The sequence below is a fragment of the Solea senegalensis genome, linkage group LG9 (genome assembly GCF_019176455.1).
Source record: "Solea senegalensis isolate Sse05_10M linkage group LG9, IFAPA_SoseM_1, whole genome shotgun sequence".
In the NCBI taxonomy this organism is placed as follows: domain Eukaryota; kingdom Metazoa; phylum Chordata; class Actinopteri; order Pleuronectiformes; family Soleidae; genus Solea; species Solea senegalensis.
Window position 1 is genome coordinate 23,810,428 of NC_058029.1, and position 18,750 is coordinate 23,829,177.

At 45.1% G+C, this 18,750-nt stretch overlaps 1 protein-coding gene across 1 annotated transcript in view; it reads left to right on the plus strand.

Moving 5' to 3' along the window:
• Positions 1 to 6,191: 6,191 nt before the first annotated feature.
• Positions 6,192 to 18,750, plus strand: part of LOC122774824 (forkhead box protein O3-like) — a 36,739-nt gene continuing 24,180 nt past the window's right edge. The window contains exon 1 of the mRNA XM_044034363.1: positions 6,192 to 7,153. Coding sequence (XP_043890298.1) covers positions 6,659 to 7,153 — 495 coding nt within the window. The 5' untranslated portion in view covers positions 6,192 to 6,658. The remainder of the gene's footprint in view (positions 7,154 to 18,750) is intronic.

The window sequence follows — 18,750 nt, forward strand, 5'->3', positions numbered from 1 at the left end:
GTCCCTTTTCATCTTTGAGCATTGGACTTGCAACCTACGAACACTTTGGTTTCATCCCACTAGGGGTCTCTCTTGCTCTTCCCGTAACTGTCTGGACAGAGGCTGTTCTGAATGCTACCTCAGATCATGTACAGGAGCTGTGGTTGCCATGGAAATAATTAGTTGTGAGATCTGCACATCTTTTCCCCCCACTCTAATTAGCTTTCTCAATTGCTTAATGATACATAGACCTGTGAAAGCCTTTCTTTCTTCCCCTTCAACAAAAGCATTGATTTTCCTTCTCTTCCCCTCTCATTTCTACTGTTAACCCATTAGTGCCTCTTTCATGGGAACTTGAGCTGGGACTATTGTGTGTAAAAGCACTACAGCTCTCCCCCAGGTTATATATATATATATATATATATATATACATGTATGTGTGTGTGTGTGTATACTAGTGTGTCGACATTAAGGCCAATCTGCTGCGGTGACTGAAGTAACTAATGCACATCCTGTCAGTTATGGTAATAATGTTGGCAATCTGTCATGAGTGCTTCTAATAATACTGCTACAGGAAGATGCATTTGCGGGGTGGGGGGGTGGGGGTAGTGATGTAAAGCGACCGTGTCGCGTGTGCGTGTGAAGGGAGAGCTCGGGGGGGCAGATGGCTGTCTCTCCACGTTGACCTACCTGCACGTCAAGGCTGATGAGGACGAGCTCACCGAGGTGGAAAGGTGCGATGACATTGCTTCCACATACATTCGCCGCACCTGGAGAACCCGAGGAACATTTTCACGACGCGGTGCGGTGTGTCTCGCTCAAGGAATGGATTTGTTTTCTTTTAAAGTCAATGAGAGCAGATAATCTGATGGAGACAGTTTTATGTTCCAACAACGAGAAGCAGACTACCGGCCCTCAGGACTGAAGCATGATGTTTCTGCTCTGAGTGAATTATGTATTAAAGAGGCAGATGCCTTCTTGCCCAAGGCTTTATGTGTCCGGCATGGCTACACTACAGTCTGCTGACTTTCTTCCACTTAAACTTGTCTTTAGCACAGTGCTCTTTGGTGATGAGCTGGACTCCCACTGCACCTCCACTCCACATTGCCTAAAGAACAGAGGCATAGCTAGGCTAATCACCATCTTGGCATCAGGCCTGCTCCACTATTGTGGTTGTAGCCAACCGACTGACTCGCACAAGTGAGGAGCTTCAGCTTGTCGCCAGAGGCAATGTGATAAGCTGCGTGGTTTATTTGATGAAACTGAGACCAGAGTGATGCCTTTTCTCAACACATGTATGCAAAGAAAATCAGGTTTCATAAGAGGCATCGAACTTGTTTCATTTCTATTGTGGGATCTTTATTCAGAGTGATGAAGATTTTTTTTTATGTATCCTCATCACTTATCGATGGGCTTGTCTAGGAAATGGCTGATCAAAACGAAAACATGCAGCCAGTGGTGAAGAGAACATCATCAAATTGTTTCACTCAGCAGGGTTCACACAGGCGCCTGAAATGATTGAACTTTAAAGTTTGAATAAAAGTGCTTGGGTTTTGAGTAAAGCGCTTTAAATAGCGACTGGAATTTGTTTTACAACAAACGCTGAATTGACTGAATATTTTGCCTATTACATGGAGGAATAAAAGAATAAAAGTCTAAATGCTCCACCTGAATCTAGTGTTGGTTGTCTATAGCATAAAACATCTCTTTTATTGTAAATGAATGGATTAAAAGAATCATTCATGTACATTAAAATTGTGGGAATGGACCATGAAAGTGCATGAATTTTATTTTGGAACAAGAGGATGAACCCTGACTAACAAACAGCCCATTAACCACAGATACAGTACTGCATTTAAATTCATATAAAATTCAAAGGCAAGCAGCAATTATTCAATTATGCAACTCGTGAATGAAAAGCTACAAACATTTAATTTATTATTATATTCTAGACACATCTAAATAATCTAAATAATATGTTATTTGGAGTTCATTTAGTGCACATTTGCACATCTATTCTGAGTTTCAAAAACCAAAGTCATTAAACTGGTTTACAAGTTCAGTATCACCACAGTGACACCGGATTGGCATAAATAACATTATTATATTGTGTTATTTGTATCAATAATATTCAAGCACCGGCTACTCTAGGTAGGGGGGCCCAAAATCCAATTCTGCTTAGGGCCCCATAAACGCTTGTGCTGGCCCTGTAGACGCATGTTGGAAGCAATGATTAACATCTCACTTGCACTGGTGTTTTTATGTGTTTGCACTGTCCACTCAGCCCTACTGTCTTTAACCATCTTTGACATCATCAATTCATTATCCCACAATTTAGCACGCTGCACTTTTAGGCATGAAAGACTGCTCACTGATTTTCCTCTGGGCCATTTGGTTGTTCTGGGTCTTTAACTGTTAAATATAATTAACTGACCAAAACAGACGGTGTAAGTTAATCATATTTTTGCTAGACCTCTGAAATTAGGATAGGAGCCATTACCTGCTTATTCCTTTATTTTTCAATTCCACAAACGTGGCCTAAATGAAAACTCTTGGCAGCGACTGTCTTTGCCACGACTGAAAATAATGTTGGCAGCGTGAAGATGCCGAGATGCCACCAGAATCTGGCTCTTGCTCGGGGCAGGAAATCTTAAAGTTACTCTGCTTTGGGCTCAGTGCCACGAGGGGTAAACTCTGTCTTCGCCCACTCAGAAAACATTCCCAATACTTGGATTGGAGCCCTCTCCTTCCTGTGTCATTGGGAGCCCATATGCTTGTTAGAGTGTGTGGGTTGTTTGCCGAGAGGGGTGGAGAACCAGGGGAGGTGTTTTCCCAGACAGGCATCGATCTCCCAAGGGTGTTCTTCAGCTTCCTCTTTATTTCCTTAATCCCACGAGGGGGGGGGAGATGAGGGGATGCAGGGATGAATTGCACGACATCATGAGGTTTTGCAAGGGACGTCTTAAGATGCAGGGCTCGCCTGGCAGGAGAAATTTGTCCCTTATGTGAATGAAATTCCAGAGACTCCTTTTGGGGTGCAAACTGACGAGCACAAAGCTCTGCCTTGTTGTTGATGTGGTGCTCTTCCTTGCTTGTGGCTGCTTAAGATGATTATTCTGCTCTGCAGAATATTCTGTTCTGGGATCAGCCAGAGCCTGAAGCTAGCCACGCTGCCTCTGGTATGTCTGGTATGTGGACAGTGTAGCAATCAGCCTGGAAAGGGCCGAAAAACATACGTCGTTTGCTAAATCGTGCTGCCTGGCCCTTTTCCTAACTGTATGCAAGTCTTCTGCTCTTCCTCAGAGCCTATAGAAAATTGCCTCTCTGGAGATTCAGCCCTGCTGTGAGCCTCTGCATCGGGTCATTTGTCTTCCTGATGTTCACAATTACTTCTCGTTCACTATATGTGTAATCAAGACACATTATGTAATCTCAAGTGTCACAAAAATTATGGTTCTCGGGGAGTTTTATTTGTGAACAAGCACTGCAACAAGAACCTCGTGTTTGAGACTGGAGCATATGAAAGGCTCATCTGTCTGCAGCATTGGCCTGATTGTTAGTCTCGCCACATAATTTGAAAATATAGTAATTACCCTTTGCTCAAATTTGTAGGTGCAATAGGGTTTGTAGCCTTTCTGCATATGCAAACTATTAGCAACAGGGCATTTGAGATCCCACCGATGCCCCGCGCGTTAAGTCACTGGCATGACACACGATGACACATCCTCCCACATTTAAAAGTGGGCTATTTTTGACACAAATTTCTCAACATCAGTCATGTCTGAGTGCACAGGGTGGCCATGTTGTGCAACATTTAAGTACAGCTTCGGTCCACACACACACACACACGCACTTTGCATGCAAAGGGTGGGGTTCCACCTTACACCACGGAGCTCACTTCAACCATTTACAGTTTCGGCTCACTGCATGTACGCCTCTGTGTCGATGGACAGTTTCTTTTTTTCAGCCGTGGAGTGCTTTTGACTTCGACACAATCACAGCAACATGCCCCCACAGGTCATACTGATTACCCTCATGCTATTAAAATGCTCGCATGCAGTGGCTGCATACGATATGATCAGAAACTGTTGCTGCGCCAGAGCGTGCAAATGTAGAACTGTCTGTTAAAAGTCCATGAATAAATAATAGCCTCCACACTCTTAGCATCCATCTACACAACAGGTGCAAATGTGCACATGAAAATATGAGCTTTCATATGCACATGGCTGCTGTGCAAAACGTCACTGGATAGACACAGACAGGTGAAAAGGTGAGGTTCAGTGTGAAGCTGCCAAACCAGATGAGTACTCTACAGGCATAGTTTTTTGCAGGTTTTGAACGTGATTCATGGACGCTCGCTCTCTCTGAAAACATGGCAGCCCGTGTGAACACAAAGAAAAGCCTTACAGAAATCTCCACCTGCTTAAGTCTACGATATCTTAAGTATATGCTCATCACTCTATCCCATTGCTAATCAATCATGTCAGTTTGAAAACTGAGATTTACATCTCTTTGAGAACCAAGTCCCTCCCCTGCACCAAATTCCATTGAGGAATCAACCATTTCCACCACAGTACACGGGAATTCTAGTTGTTTCCATCAGTGTGTTCAAACGTGTTATTTTGTGACTTCTGTGTTTAAAGTCCTTTGTTCTGTTTTTCATCTAGCATGAAAGAGTGAGCAAGAGTGGTGATATTAAACAGCAGAAATATTCTTAAAATATTATAGACTCAGGCAGGTGTAGATATCATTAGGTAAGCCTTTTGTTAGGTGGCTAATATCTGTTTTACTTACCTCATTTCAAATACCCCAAATATCACCTTAAAGCACTCATGTCCTCATGTGACACTACATTGATTTCGTGTCACTTATTTTTCAGAACAAACACATTTAATTTGAAATTATGTATAAATTTTGTCACAAATATCATTGTTGCGATATCATGACGCACAGTTGGACTTTTATTTTTACAGTTTACATGAGAAATGTAACAGCCAATAGGAGCAGAGCACCTGTCTGCCCGAGAAGGGGGCGGTGTGGGATTACTTTTTTGGGGATCCTCCTCTTTAGGTCAGTGTGGGTGGAACTGTACACGCTGGTCTGACCGTGGGCATGTATGTGCGTGTGTTGAGATGAGAACGTCCAAGTGTCTCATTTCTCCTCACTTTTGGTTGGACTATGGGGCCAGATTAAACATCTAGGGTTACCTATAATCTATCTTAATCTGCACTAAATCAATCTAATCGTTGTAGAATATAACAATGACTGTGTGCAGGTGTGACCCCCGCATATAAAACAATCAGCACACTATAATACACTTTTCCACATGGAGGACATGTGGATGCCGCGCGTGCACGCGGCCAATTTATCACGCACAAAGGCGGATCATCACACACACACCGCTGTTATTTCTTTCTTTATGAGAAGCCCGCGTGCGTGCCCTCACGACACGAGACTGTGCAGGAATCCTCTCTGATCTCGTGCGTGAATTTCACCACATGGTTTTTGTTTTATTGCCGAGGCTGTGGCGCGCATAGATGCGCGCTCCGGTCACATGAAAGGTCAATCTTAATTTGGATTAAGATTTTTTTGCGCCAATGACAGTGATGGTGGAGAGAGATTGGGAGTCGAGAGAGAGAGAGAGAGAGAGAGAGAGAGTTCGGGATTTGGCTGTAATCACGTTCAGAGAGTATTGATTTCGCGAGCGCACTCCAATTGGCAGCATCTTCACTCCAGCGCCGGCGCGTCATCCTCACTTCACATCGACGGAGCGAGTTGTAAGCAAATGAGAACATGTGTGGGATCAGAGAGAGGGAGGATATAGAAGAGGAGAGCAAGACAGAGGAGGTGTGATTTTAAAAAAGAGGGACAGAGAGAGAGAGAGAGAGGGGAGAAAAGAACCCAGATTATTGTCATTCCCAGATTTGATTCACTGGACTATTTCTTTTTTCTTTACATTTTCTTTTTTTTTTTTCCCCAGACTGGGAATTTATGGGTTGGTCACATGCGCGCGCCTCTCCATTATAATTGCAGACAGTTGGGTGCTGTTCAGGCTGAATGGACTTGAATGTGCCGCTGCCAGCGTAAATCCGCGCACACTGGAAGATTGAATAATTCACGGTAATAACGTATTATCGCCTCAGTGGCTGCTGTCTTTACGCAGCCTTGCTGATTTTTTTCCTCCTCCTCCTCTTCCTCATCTCTCTCCCCATTTTCCCCCTGTTGTTGTCTCCTGGAGGATTTATCGACGGCTTCCCTGCAAATATGCTCTTTATCTGAAATATCATCTGTTGCTGAGAGTGAATTGAATTGAGGAGCCCCCATGACTGGCTCTGAGACTGTGCATGTGTGGAGCGGATGTGGACTGTGAAATAAGAAATCAGCATTGATACTTGATCCTTTTTTTTTCTCTTTAAAATGGAGGAAAAATTATTATTACTTTTACTACTTCTCTTATCTCTCCACGGGAAGCTGTGATTTATTTTCTTTTTTTTTAATCCACCATGATCTGTTGAACATCCTCTCATTGATTCGGACTGCATATTAATATAGAGAAGCTGTATCACAAGACATTTTCAACGTGAAGTGACATTTAAGGGCAGTGAAGAAGCGGGATCGTGGAGGTATTTCCCCTCTTTTTTTTTGCTTTTTCTCCTTTGATTTACTCCATTCCAACTAAATGCTGATGATGGAGGACGACGAACTGGACGCTCATCAGGTTGATTCGGATTTCGAGCCGCAGAGCCGGCCTCGCTCGTGCACCTGGCCGCTGCCGTGCCCGGAGGATTTCCCCGGCGGACACGAGGTCAGCGGGGGTCTCCCGGTGGCCAACATCAAGGTGGAACCGGAGGACGTCCCGGCGTGCAGGGCGGCGGGGCTCGTGGGCGGAACGCCGGGAGAGATGAAGCATCCAGCCGGCGCCCCGGCACCCACGGGCGCGACGCACTCATGCCTGGCTGGCGCGGCGGTCCTCGACGCAACCGGACCGCTGCGCAAAGCCAAATCCTCGCGGCGGAACGCGTGGGGGAACCTGTCGTACGCGGATCTCATTACCCGCGCCATTGAGAGCACACCGGAGAAGAGACTGACGCTGTCACAGATTTACGACTGGATGGTCCGTTATGTGCCCTATTTCAAGGATAAGGGCGACAGTAATAGCTCAGCTGGCTGGAAGGTAAGGAGTGAAAGCAGAAGGATGGAGCTTTAACATCTGAAATACCCAACATTAAACTCTCATATTATTAATCATTATTAGTCATTCAGGATTATTCCACCTCCTTGTTCCACACACATGCTGCCGTGGGATTCCGTGTCGGTTACGCATGAATGGTGACAAGCCTTATCTTGTCTTATAGTTCATTACTACAGCCAGTCATTGTGAAAGATCAGAGATGACACACTGTAATAGACTGTGGAGTGGAGTCTCCTGCTCTGTGTATGTTATAGTTCCCGCTCGTGACGGACATCATGTAGTGTCCATGATTCACCAGCAGCAGGACGCTAACCACACTGGTTAATCATACTCTTTTTCTTCATATCTACTGAGGAAAAATGGAACTAAACTGTTCCAGAGCAACCTGAAAACACTCAGTGATTCATGTCTCCAACCAGTGATCCATCATGCCCTCTTCCCCCCCAAATACACCTCAAAGTACACCTGTTCACTAAAGCTAGACTCCTTTTCCCAAATATTACATTAATTAATGTCCATGTTATGAAGGATGAGCTGTATATGAGTGTGATAGTGGTCCAAACTACTGATGTTTAGACAAATCCTTACATATCACATTATTACGTGAAAACACAGTGCACATTTTCTTCCATAACCTCCCGGAATCAACAGAGGGACACTTGTTGGAGATGATCACAACTCAGCTGTCCACAATGTAAATATTCAGAGGGGGGTTTTTCACAACTGACCACAGTCCACCACCACTACCACCACTGCCTGTCTGGCTGCGAGCCTAGAGTAACCTCCTGGACATCTGCCCATGTTTTCAGCAGCACAAGCAGCCTCTCCTCCTATATGGAGCCATTCATTCTGGCCATCTGAGGACAGGGTGAAGGGGGCAGAGGGATCAGCCGCGCAGCAGAGCTTGTCCTTATCCCGCACCTCTGCTGAGCGGAGACTTTGAGACGAGACGTTGAGTTTGCTTGTGATTTCCATGGGAATGCATGGGAAGGTAAAGAAAGTGCATGCAGCTGCAGCAGCATCTGTTTTTTATCTTTTCACTAAAGCGAGACAGGATTTAGAGAGGAGGTCACACGGACCATAACCTGATCACCGAACAGACCGTTAATGCCGTGTGCTATATTTATCATAAAATATGTCCAGGGGGAATGATGGCATCGTTTTGTGATTCCTCTTGTCCACAGCTATTTAGAGTAGGCGCGTCTTATATATCACCAAATACAGTCAAAGGCACAAAGTAATGTGCGTGTGTGCAACAACACGCAGTCGCCCTTCTGTCAAAACTTGTTGTGTCGCCGTTGCATAACACATAAACACATAAACTCTGCCACCACCCACCGTCTCCTCTCGTGGCCTCACACATAATCACGAGCACCTGACTGACACCTTAAGCCTGTCCCATTAAACTCGACTTCGCTAAGGTGTGTCTCCAGGTAGACGCGCGGCTGTCATTAGCGCTGCACTCGCAGGAGTCTCCCAACCACTGGGCCTCCTTTTTCTGTAGCGCCAAAGTCCCAGTCTGCTATTTATGAAACTGCAAATTAGGGGGTTTGACAGTGGCAATCTGAGGTCCTGGGCTATTTCAGGCCACAGGCGAGACATGGGGCCCATTCCAGGTAATGATGGGGGATTAGGTAAGTCGTTTAAAGCAGGCAGTCATAATGTCGGTAGCAGGGCTGACCTGGTTTTAGCCAGAGTGGCAATGTAAACATACACTTAAAAGTCACATGTGAAGCTTACTGACAACAAGTGCACCAACAGCTGTTGGAGATATTGTCTCTCTGCAGCGTTCATGCAAGGAGAACCTTGGTTTTTGATGCGGTGACCTGTGACTGTAGCATAGAACTGCCTTTAGCTTCATAACCGCACACACTGGCCATAGTGTTGTTCTGAAAAGTTGGCGCGCGGTGTTGAGTCTTCTCCAAAACATCCCAAAGATTCTCACTGCAGTGACGGTCTGGACTGTGATGGCCGATGCATATGTGAAAATGATGACTCATGCTCCCTGAACAAATCTTTCACTATATGAGCCGGATGAATCTTTGCATTGTCGACTTGGAATATGCCTGAAAACGCCTGGTCAGGTGACCTCATCTTTTGGGCATATAACATATATGTACTGAACCTTGATCTGCAGCCCACAGGCTTGTATGATAAGCTAAATATTAGTATGTGTATGAGTATGTGATTTTTGTTTTGGTCAGGCAGTGCATTTACATCAGAACATTTGTTGAAATTTTAAGCGAGCTCGGCTCCGGGCTTTTGAAAACTTAATGGAACTTTGTTGAATATCTTTAGCCTGGAGCGAGGCATCCACAAATCTGTGTCTTCCTGTTTTTCTTTTTAACAATCACAGAACACAAGTGTCGCTGCAAATGGTTGCATTAAAGGCAATCGTGAATCTAAAGGCCGAATTCTGTTTCATGAGAGACGAGCGGCAGGATCGCATGTAAAGTCAGCCTGTGAATATGATGAGGTTAATGTGAGGTCACAGGGCCAAGATTTTCCGTGAACCCTGGGTCCATACACACACACACACACACTCATGCATATGCAAAGCAGGTGCACTCTCGCGCGTCATTCTGCAGACGTATCAGACAATTAAATTTGATAGCAGAACACGTGAGTTGGAAAACACCGCTTGTATCTCACGCTACATTTTCATTTCCGTCCACAGCGCCATCACGAGAAAAGAAAGCACTTGATGCAAAACAGTCTGCTTTTTTTTTTCTCCTCTCATGGCCGAGGAAAGGACGGGAAAAAAAGATAAAAGGATTGTTGGTATACGGCGCTGATGAAATAAAATGAAATGAGGTGCTTTCGCTTGTTTAGGATTGGTTTGAGGGGGTTAGCGGGCGGGAGGAGGGATGACCAGCTACAAGCAACGGAACCTGCGACATGGCAACAGTGAGGAAAATAAACTTGAAAAGCAGATGCTGGTTTGATGATGGGTCCTAGACAGCCAGTGCACCTAGACAGTCCCATTAAGCTCCTATAAATACCTAATGACTTCTCGGTTCTAGGAAGGCTACAGTATTCTGAGGTCATGGCTTCTTAATCAGATCCTTACTGGAGGATTTTACATATGGACTTGTGTACTTGTTAACCCTTGTGTACTTGTTAACACTGTGAAACTAGGGTGTATATATAGACTAGTGGACACTAAATCAGTCTTTGTTTTCAAGGAAGTCCACAGTGGCACAGGAGGAGCACATGTCATTTGGAACAGAACACCAACAGGACTGGTCGCGTCGCATGTGTGTCTTTTGTGGGTGGGCCAGGGCAGCGGGGGTGGTGGGGGTGGGGGGGGGGGAGGGGCTGTCTGCTCCTATAGGCATGTGTGTGTTTGGGCTGCTGATTGGTCTGACAGCGTGTCACTATTGGGAGCATTGTGTGCAGTCTCGCTCTTGACTTCATAATGCCTCTAATGGTGGGGGTTTTAAAAGGAACTTGGTGTCAGGATTGTGCTGCAGGCGCCCTGGAGTTCACAAACTTCAAGGAGGGTCAGATAATGACATTGTTAAGCTTCTTTTTTGGGAAGGGGAGGGGCTTCACGTCTGTCTCTGCCTGACATAACTATACTATATGCTCACTCGGGGTGAACAATGGCTCATTTTCAAACTAAAACTGCAGTTTCCAAATTGCAAAGTCTCTTGCAATTAAACCAATAATAGTTGTATTAGTAATAGCAGTTCAACTAGAAGCACAGCACGTTTTTTTTAAAATCTATAACAAAGTGAATATTGAACTGAAACGTGACACTCTCACACAAAAAACAATCAGATATGTTTCCCAGATTGTGCAGGACGAGTGTTCACAGTATTTCTCCGGCACTCGGGTCAGGCAGAGGCCAGGGCATCGCACAGCGGGCTGCCACGGGTGCCAGCCACGCAATCACTTAGACAGTTTAATCCAACGAGACTGGAGTGTTATTTATGAGGTGTCTGTAAGTATAGAGATCTTACACAGGGCCAGCAGGGCAATAGGTCAAGGGGCGCCTGCCAGTGGCAGAAATCCCACAAAGCAGAAAAGATGGAGCTAAAAAAAAAACATTTTGACTTTACCATTTAATTGTACCTCTGTTTTTGTCCCAGTATACAAACACTAGTGGGGAATGGTGGTGACGCGCTCCCTTCCAGCTCGTCAGCATCAGACATTTTTTTACAGTTTTTACAAAACAAAATGCCATTGACTTCAAAATATTTAATTCTTGAAGCTGACAAAGCAAAGTATTTGCTCTTCTTAAGAGTCTGTGCCCATGTTTTTCTCCGTGTAGCAGCTTCTTCAGTTATTTTCAGATTAAAGCTGTGGAACATGTGCAGGGCACCGTGCCCAGTTTGGGTCTAGTTGAGCGTATAAATGCAATAGTAATTCAACTCCCAACCAGCTTTGACAAATTTAATTTAGTATGATTTCATTTGGACAAACTTCTTTACATACATTTGAACAGTCTCTTTTTCTTCTTTTCTTCTCCAGACTAGCACAATACTGTGTTTTTGTGACAGAAAAATGACTGTATGTAAAATAGTATATGCTGTATAGTCTTATCTGTAGAGACACATAGCACAGCAGTATGTGAAATAGAGCTGGATCACATCACTTTGTCTAATTGACTGATTGTTGAAGAGATGGAGTCTCATAATCCTGTCACTATGGGCTCCGGCAGCTGCAGCAGAGAGGCACTTGGCAAATATGAGGGATATGAATGTCAAATGTGCTGCAAAGAGTGGGTTTGTCAGAAGCTTAGCATGAAGTGAAGAGACTTGAAACTTCCCCGGTGTTTGTGTGTGTGTGTGTGTGTGTGTGTGTGTGTGTGTGTGTGTGCGTGTGTACAAATGCATTCTTGTGTCACTCAGTGATGGTTGGAGTCTGGAGAGACTGGAAACGGTCCTAGACTTCAGCTGATTCATATTTTATCCTTCGTCTTGGCTCAGGGGAGCAGAGTAATTTGAGAGTGCGACTGACACACACACATGCACACACACTCGCTGCTCACACACTCCCCAAAATGAGAGCATATGATGCATGCTGGACAGATTTATGGTGTGGGATTATGAGCACCTTACATCTCCCCTTGGCTCTCGGCAGCCGGAGCCAGGTTGGGTTCAGGCAGTATATTCAGGTTGAGCTGGGTATCTGATGCCAAGAAGCTCGTTCTCACCGCCTTTTCTGCCTGCAGCCTTCAGGCAGCCATGACAGTTCATTTCTCACCGAAAATGATTAATGTACATGCAAATTACCAAAGCATGGGCATGCATTCAAATATGTGAGACAGCTATCAGGAGGCAGTAATACGAAAGAAACCGTATCATTTGGTCTTTGATATTACTCCATTGCGCAGACGCCCATGTTATCCCCTCATCATTTCCCCACCCGGGTTTCTATCCATTAGACATTCTATACATTCTTCTGTCCCAGTGAATTTATTTTCACAAGGGCCAAATGAGGTAAGGAGTCTTTCTCGCGGCAGCTATAGCATCAGGACTTTGAGCTTTAGTAATCTCCTGCCAGTGATGTCGACTTTCTTAAGCATCTGAGAGAAAGCTCATATCTCACATTATCTCAGAGATAATAGGATAACAATGCTGGATTCTCCCCCCCCCGAGCTCAACTCCCAGACTCCGAGCTACTGGGTCTTTTGGAGCAGAATACGAGGAGATGAGACCGTCAGGATCCCAGTTCGACGGGGTTGAACTAATTTGGTTGTTCTTCTCAGCCGAGCTGAACTTCCGATGAAGCGTTTTCTAAGCACGCCCGTTACCCATGGTTCTGCATTCTGATGGTTTTTTTGAACAGGCACGTGATGACATTTCTCAGAATATTAATTGATCCTCGTCTTCTGAAGAAGAAGAAGAAGAAGAACATAGAAATTGTTTTAATTTCCCCATTGGCGTATTTAGGGTGATGGTTTCCACTATTCCCTGTGAGTCAGGCATTTGCATGCAAACACACAACACACTTGTGCCTCCTCGAACCACCCATGGAGGAACACTCTGTTCTTGGGTGGGGTGAACAATTTTTTTTTTTTTGGGAGAGGAGGAGGGGGCCGACCGAAAAGAGCGGAAGCGACTTTCTGTGGTGCTGTTTTGCCGTTTAATTTGTTTTGAAACCTGCCTTTGACTCTCTGGCGATTGGCTCACGCGGGAAGGCGTGGCTCTGTTTGGTGAGCACCCGTGGAGTTTTTGGCAAAACCATTCACAGCTGCAGGGACAGAATGTGGTGTGTGTTCCTCTCTGAGTCTGCGTTAGCTCGAAGTCTCGGCGGTTGAGTGTGTTTTAAAAAGTTGCACGGAACGAACACGGCGGTCTTCTCCTGCTTTGGGGGTCAGTGAAGTGCTTGCACCCACATGTTTAATAAAGGTGGAAGGGAAATCCACTATATTACTGCTCAAATACACTCACAACTGTATTCAATGGGCTATAGAACAAAGGCATCCTGGGTCAAATGACTCTGCAGGTTTTTAGCAGCTTCAGCTTCGATTCTTCTCGGTCTCCAGTGTTGCTATGACACGTTTTCATCTCCTGGCCGTTGGCAAAGCTGTACCGTTTACGACGGCTCTCATGATTTTCATTTCATCATTTGGATCAAATGGAAGATCAGTTGAAAGAGGGACTGAAGTAAAAGAGTGACATTGTCAAGACAGCGTGGTGTTGTTTTTGTTTTTCCTCTTCCTCTGCTGACGTGACGCCACAGTTCAGACCAAAGCATTGGCTATCGGAATGGTAATTACCTTTTCTTTTTTCTTTTTTTTTTTTAAAGGGTTCACCCAGGTTCACAAATCCTAGGTATACACTCTAATGCTGGTGTCAAAGAGGCTTTACCGTATAATCCTGATAGAAACACTGTGTATTCAGTGCTTACATTCAGCTGGGTAATAGGGTTCCGACCTCACAGTTCTTTCTCAGCGGACTAACTAAGTCATATTACGGCGTCAGGGAACAGTTCTCGGAACAAAGCATTTTTCATCCACGACCATAAATACTTTCCATAATAACAAATAGGCAACAAATGACTCATCATCGCAGAGCTGGCGTATGTGGAAATGCCGTCTGTAATGTAATGTGGTGAAGAAAAGGCGCCGTGTTACTCCACATGTTTGCTGGCAGCACGAGCAGCACATCAAGGCCTTCTTCCCCTTTCTCTTTCCAAATTCGGTCGGGCCGCGTTGTTCTGAGAAGAGTCTGTTTTGGACAGCGGTGACTGAAGTGACTTTGTTCTGACTTTGTCATCAAATGGCTCCACGGATATTCACCTCTGCATGCGGATAAAATGTGTTTTCTCTGGCAGCGCTGAAAAGCTCAGCCTGCGTGTGTAGCGGCGCGCTTGTTGCTCACCCTCGTCACTGTGCATAATGTGTGATTATGTGCATGTTTCTGACTGTATTTCTCTTCCCTGGATGAGTGCAAGTGTGTGTGTGTGTGTGTGTGGATGTGTTGGGGGGGTTGATGGGCTCAGTGGGAGCCCGGGTCCCGGGGGAACAGCTCTCGTTAATAATTCAGACGAGGCTCATTATCAAGGCAGCGCAGATTTCTCCCTGATTCCACCTTAATTGCAGGCAGGCTGCTCTGCTCAGGCAGGCGGTAGTCACGCTGGGTCGACTCTTTCTGTCTAGTCCTCCACCACTACAGGGCCTGCCTGCTCCACTCTGCTCTGCTCTGGCTCCAGTACTCCCCCCCCATCATGGCCTCAGGCTATAGCCTTCTCCATATTGGTGTGCACCTTAATAGCCGTACAATGAACATACTATTTTTATTTGTACTTAAAGATGTGCCTCATATACTCCTGATTATATACAGACTGTGCACTGTTCGAGCATCACTGTGGAATGCTTTGTTTTGTTCAGATCTGCAGGTTGAAGCGCTCGACTAAATGTTAACTTATTCGAACACAAACACACGAGGTGATCGGCTATCATCAGCCTCAAACGGAATAAAACTGGATCAAACCAAACAAAGCTTTTACATGTAGCAAAGCACACTATTATCGGCACAGTATCATTATTGGCAAATATCGGCTTTACCGGTGTATTATGGGATATCAGCAAACGCGTCAAGATCCCCAGATATGACGGAAACTGTCGGGTGAAACTAAAGCTGAAAGCTGCCTCCTTTACTTCTATGCTTCTGCCGTCTACAACTATAATTTATTTAAGTTTATTAATTTGACACAATGAAGACAATGTTTATCTTCATCTAACGTAGCGTGAATATGGAAAATAGTTTCAATACAGAAGACACCTCTGCATCAGTAGTGGCATCTTTGACCTCTTTTAATAACTGAACTGTTAATTCTCACTTAATAAAAACTCTGTTTAAACCTGTGTTTAATTGGCTTTGGTCGGCTTTGGCTCCGACCGACATTGATAGAATAATACAAGAAGCAAAACATGGTTTTCTCCCTCGTCTTTTTCATTTTTAGCAGCGCTGCATCATCTGTGGCACAGCGCTGCATCGCACGTCCGTCTTCAGGCCGTCAGCAGAGCCGTTAGCCACACATGAACGTAGCAGATCCTACAGTTTGCCTCAATATTTTTCATTTCATCAGTTCATCAGGGTTACTTGAAAGATCGATCGGAAGAGGGAGCGAAGTAAAAGATATAAATAATAAGCACGTTCACGCTATCACTGAGCGGTGGTGTTGTTTTTGGAGGTTGATGTTGTTCTTTCTCCTTCTGGTTTTGTTTATGATGTCACAGTTCAGGTGAGGGTGAGCTGGAGGCGCAGTAACGTCACTCTGATGTGATCCACTTTAAGAATGTGCAATAAAGTCACACAGTAGAACCAACCATGTGCTCCTGTGCCTCAGTAACTCAGTAAATTAAAGTTAAGTTTAAGTTTAAGGGAGCGTAATCTTTCCTGTTATTGAAAACTGAATATTGTTTTTGTTTCATCCCTAATCTCAGGATGTCGTTTTGTTTAATAATAGTAGATATATGTTTGGAACGTAGCTTGAATTGATCAGGGAGAATAATGATTAGCCGCTGCCCCTGTGTGCTGTGTGATTTACAGTGCATTATGATTGAAGTGCCATTTGTATACTCACAGATCCATGTGAAACATAACCCACATGATGCTTTATGATGCGCACAACACGGAGCTTAATGTGTTTTCCCCATTGTTATGTGCTTTGTGAAATATTATAATGGTGGGTTTATCCTTGAAATAGCCTATAGCATGTTGTCATGCTGATGACACTATTGAAGGCACGTTGCCATGATTGATATCAGGCCACAATAATACTCCTCTTCATGCCCATCTATATGCTTATGTAATGCATCATGTGCTCGTAATTTACACTGACTGATGGGTTTCCATTCTGTCCGTTGAGCCAAGCCCCGCTGAGAGAGCAACATAATGGGCCTGATCTTGTCATACATGTATATGAATATTTCAAATCAAGCCATTGTAACTAGATGTGGGCTTTAGATAAACAACATAGATGCTTTTTTCCCTCTTTGCTCGCTCTGTAAGATGAAGTGTGCCCCGAGCCATGTTTCTCTCCTGGCCGTGAAACCCGGCTTCCGACAAATCACCGTGCCCATATTTCCTACATAATACAATTTTTCTCTTTGTCGGATATCTCCTCCTCCTGCATGTATGCAAGCGATTGATGGCCATGTGCCACGTACATTGCCACAACTGTCCCTGAGAAAGAGATGATGCACGCCAAGCTAAACGGCGTCTTTCACGGCGCTCCGTCTTCTGACCCTTCCTGGCAGCCGTGTGCCTCCTCTTCCACCTGTCCATCAAGCTGCTGTCAGGCGGGGAGGGGGGGGGGCTAAGGACTGGGTGCAGCTTTCTGAGGGTCATGGATCAGTCTACCTGAGTTTGGCGGACGTAGCAAGTGATGGAGGGAGCTGCCTCACAAAAGGGAAACGTAGTTAACGTTGACTAATCGGAGTGCATGCATGGAAAAAAAAGGAAAGAAAAGCAATGGGGAGGAGGAACATCAAGAGTTATGTTCAAGAAAGATGCTTGTTATGCTAATGGTTGGTGGATGTGCTGCGGCTGAGGCCCAGCCACATGACCGTGGCTGATGGATGGAGCTGTAAAGGTCACATCGGGTAATGGCTGATCAGGAATCCGACGTAGCGTCCTGCTGAGGTGTAACATGGAAAAAAAGAGGAAATCTGACCTTGGAAGAGAAATTCTCTTCACATTTGTGCTCATGCCTGGGCATGTGTGTGCAGTTGTATGTGAAAAACAAGCCATGTGAAGGCAAATCTGCGTGAGAGCCGGCATATGTGTGTGTGTGGGGCTTATGAGGAGACTGTGAGACCAGCTGGAGTTAAAGGGTAAGGCATATGTGTGTGTGTGTGTGTGTGTGTGTGTTTTGGGGACGTATAGTGAGGCAGGAGGTGAAGTTCCTCCCTCCCCAGTTGGATGTGTATGTCACTGCATGGATGTAGGTCAGGACACTGGGTCTTGTGTTTAGTATGCTGACCATGTGAGGTCTCGCCCCGAATGAACCCAGCACATCTACGTCGCTCTGTCTCCGTCTGTCTTCACCCTCTTTCTCTTTTCCGGTTGTATCCGTCACTCTTCCCCCTCTTCCTCCTTCGCCTTCTCTCTGCACTGAAAGCCTTTAATAACCCCACTCTCCTCTGTCTCTGCCTTCTCTCTTTCGGTACCCCGGGCCCCTCTTCCCTCATCCCCCCCTCCTCACCCCTTCTTTCTCGCGCTCTCCTTTTCACTGTTACTCACGGCCTCCTCTTCTCCCCTCACTTGTTCTATTTCACACTCTCCGTCCTCTCCACAAAGTAGCCTTTTTATCACTCATTTCCCTCTTCCCTCGCTCATTTCTCCTGCTTCTTTCATGTGCTTTTGAAATCCTCTTTTCATCTTTAGCTCTCTCTCTTGCCTGCTCTCTCACTTACTCACACACACACACACACAGGCTCATTCAGTCATTCTTTTATTATCCCAAAACTAAAGTGATAAATGGCTCTCTTTCTTCTCCGTAAATGTCACTCGGGGAATTGTCTCTGCTCATTGATTGACTGGAGTAGAAGGATGGCCACACATGCGCGTGCACACACGGCTAAAGAGAGAGAGGAAGAAGACGAAGAAGAGGGACCATCATTAGATGGACAGCTCGGTTTGGTTTCGGCAATATTCCGGGTTTTCTCTCAGAGGCTGATGCGTCATTTGGAGAACATGTGCTGTCGGTTTATTATGAAGCATCGCTTCTTTAACAGGGCACTTGCCTTCGCTGGAGTGCTGGGAAGCAGGAGCTCGACAAGGGATCAATCACAGTTAAACAATGCGAGCTGGCTGCTCGTGACGGTCTAGCCATTCTTAGCTTTTTGAAGTAATGTGATGCAGAATGCATAAGTGTTTTTCCCAGTATAATAATCTGGCTTTGGCTTACCCTAAAAGGGATAGTTCAGATTTTTTAAGGCATAGTTATGTGAGTTACTGACACATAATCCAAAAATTGACTGCACTGTGTTTACCCCCTGCACTGAGAGCCAGCTTGAGACACTGACACTTGCTCTTAGTGGAAATATGGCTGCCAGCAGGGCAACAAGCAAAGTATTTGAGCCACTTAACAAGAGGCTTAGTTAATAAAATCCAGAC